At 44.2% G+C, this 2,452-nt stretch overlaps 1 protein-coding gene across 1 annotated transcript in view; it reads right to left on the bottom strand.

The window, feature by feature from the left end:
* LOC123164644 (alanine--tRNA ligase, chloroplastic/mitochondrial) overlaps nucleotides 1–2,138 on the bottom strand; it is a 7,068-nt gene extending 4,930 nt beyond the window's left edge. The window contains exons 1-2 of the mRNA XM_044582189.1: nucleotides 1,628–2,138; nucleotides 569–747 (exon numbers count right to left, since the gene is read on the bottom strand). Coding sequence (XP_044438124.1) covers nucleotides 569–747; nucleotides 1,628–2,026 — 578 coding nt within the window. The 5' untranslated portion in view covers nucleotides 2,027–2,138. The remainder of the gene's footprint in view (nucleotides 1–568; nucleotides 748–1,627) is intronic.
* Between the last annotated feature and the right edge of the window lie 314 nt (nucleotides 2,139–2,452).

Below are 2,452 nucleotides of genomic sequence, written 5' to 3'. Positions count from 1 at the left end.
AGATCATTTCACACACCCTCCCCCCAGGCTGGTTTTGGAATGATTTTTCCAACACATGCATGCTGACATCATTTTCTACAACATGGTGGGCCTGGCCGACTACTCAACAGATATTGAGCGTGAAGCAGGTAGAAGATGGCATTAGCATCCACATGTGATGTCAGTGAGTGAACAGTGAAGTGACCCATTATTATAAGTTCCAGGAGTTAAGTAGACCAAAAAGAAGTTCAGGAGGTTAAGTGGACCCAAAAAGTTCAGGGGACTATAATTACCCATAAAAACCCAGTGGAGTAAAGTGGATTCCTTTGCCTTGTCTGATAGTTAAAATGGAAGTAACATCATTGAGGTAATATAAGAGCAGTTTAAGAACAGCTGAAGCTTGACATAACAATGTATATGCATAGCACAAAGTGACAAAGATCACATCCGGCATAATAATGGATTTGAAATGTGTGAACAACATCTCTATGATAACAAGCAGAGACATGGCAATATTTTCCAGATAAACCGCTTAAAGTTTACCATCATGGATATCATGATGCATGCGGAATAAAGGAATTGTTCATACTCCTTGGTTGTCAGCTCCCATGCCCATTTGATTGCATCCTTCTTGAAGTAATCGCCAAAGCTGAAGTTCCCAAGCATCTCAAAGAAGGTTTGATGTCGGGATGTGCGTCCCACATTCTCAATGTCATTTGTCCGTATACATTTCTGGGAGGTGGTGGCACATGGTACACGCCTAGGTTCCTAAAGTAACAATACACGGACTTCATCATGTGGTAAAATCAAACAGGCAGAGAATGCAATATAGTGTGTGTATCTAGGAGCAACAATGAAGTTCCTTCCCTGCTACTAAAAGTGCAACGACTCAGAAATTGAATTGAACTGCAGACATCACTATTGTTATGGACAACAAATAACGATAAGAATTGTGCTAATGGACTGAAACATAAGGGCGTCTTTGATTAGTACTCCATCCTTCCATCTATATAGGGCCTAATGTGTTTTTTAAGACCACCTTTGACTATTGACAAGATTAATAGTACATGACATGCACAATGTGAAAATTATATCATTGAAAGCTCCTTTCACACACGAATTTAACGGTGTGCTTTGTGTAAGTTGCATGTCATATATTATTGCTCTAATATTTGGTCAAAGTTAGCCTCGAAAAACGCATTAGGCCCTATATAGATGGAAAGAGGGAGTAGGAATTTTGGAGAATTCTATTCTCCTTAGGAATTTTTCATGTAAAGCTTGTTTGATTTGAGGGACTGGAAACCACAAGAAATTTTCCTACCCGCTAGTTTGGAGGCAAGTACAAAGCATAAATTTCCACTGAAATTTTGCTTTGTGTCTATGACAACTAGTCACACACCCAATACTCCAAGGAAATTCCTACATTTCTCATGTGGTGCAACCAAACAACTTCTATTACATATTCTTGTGATTTTAGTTCATGTAGCGTTCAATATGCCATGACATGAAATTGGTTAAGTGTTTTCTATTCCTGTGTTTCTGGAGTACTATAAACGAAAAATGAAAACTATCCTTGTTCGCCACATTCCCCAATTTCTCAGAAACCACTAAAACTTCAGGAATCGATGTTCTAATAATGCGGACGCACCTTGCCAAGAAATATAGGCTTGAACTGAAGCATCCCAGCTATGGTGAGGAACACGGTGGGGTCATCGGGCACGAGAGACGAGCTCGGAAGAATCTTGTGGCCACGGGCGGCGTAGAAATCGAGGAAACGCCGGCGTATCGCGTCCCCGCTCCACTCCGACGATCTCTCTGTGCCCGCCACCGTCACCGGATTCGCTCCGGTCATTGTGGATTGGCTCGACTGACTGGCTACGGGCAGGGAACCCGAGCAGCATACCACAGGCGTCGCTGACGTCCTCCTTGCCGGCGCCCCTCGACCATGTTGTCGCCGGAGTCCAAGGGAGCGCCGCGCGGGGGAGATGTGTGGGTAGACGGCTGGGAGGGAAGGAGAAGAAGCGAGGCGGCGCATTGGGAGGAGCATGAGGACGGCGGGGTGGGAGGAGCAGGCGAGGTGGGGCGAGGTGAGACGGAGGGGAGGCGAGCTGAGCTCGGGAGCGAGGGAGAGAGGCTGTGGCTGGGCTGGCCCAAACCTTATCTCTCCTTCGGTTTTCTGTCTCACCCAGCAGATTAATGGCTACCCCTCAAAAAAAAAAAGCAGATTAATGGCTACCCTAAAAAAAAAGCAGATTAATGGCTATTCTCAAAAAATAAAAAAGATCAGGACTCTTTTTTAAGAAAAGATGGCGTTTCATTCATCAAGAATTGTCATTACCATATGATTTTCTTTTTGAGAAAAGTCATTACAATCTGATGATCTGCACAGCCGATCAATCTCATCCGGGCCATGCCTCAGCAAGACGGCCGTGCCAAACGATGTCTTTCCCATTTGGACAAGTGTATGAACTAC

This window comes from Triticum aestivum, chromosome 7D, assembly GCF_018294505.1.
Source record: "Triticum aestivum cultivar Chinese Spring chromosome 7D, IWGSC CS RefSeq v2.1, whole genome shotgun sequence".
NCBI classification, from domain to species: domain Eukaryota; kingdom Viridiplantae; phylum Streptophyta; class Magnoliopsida; order Poales; family Poaceae; genus Triticum; species Triticum aestivum.
This window is presented reverse-complemented; position numbering and strand designations above follow the sequence as displayed.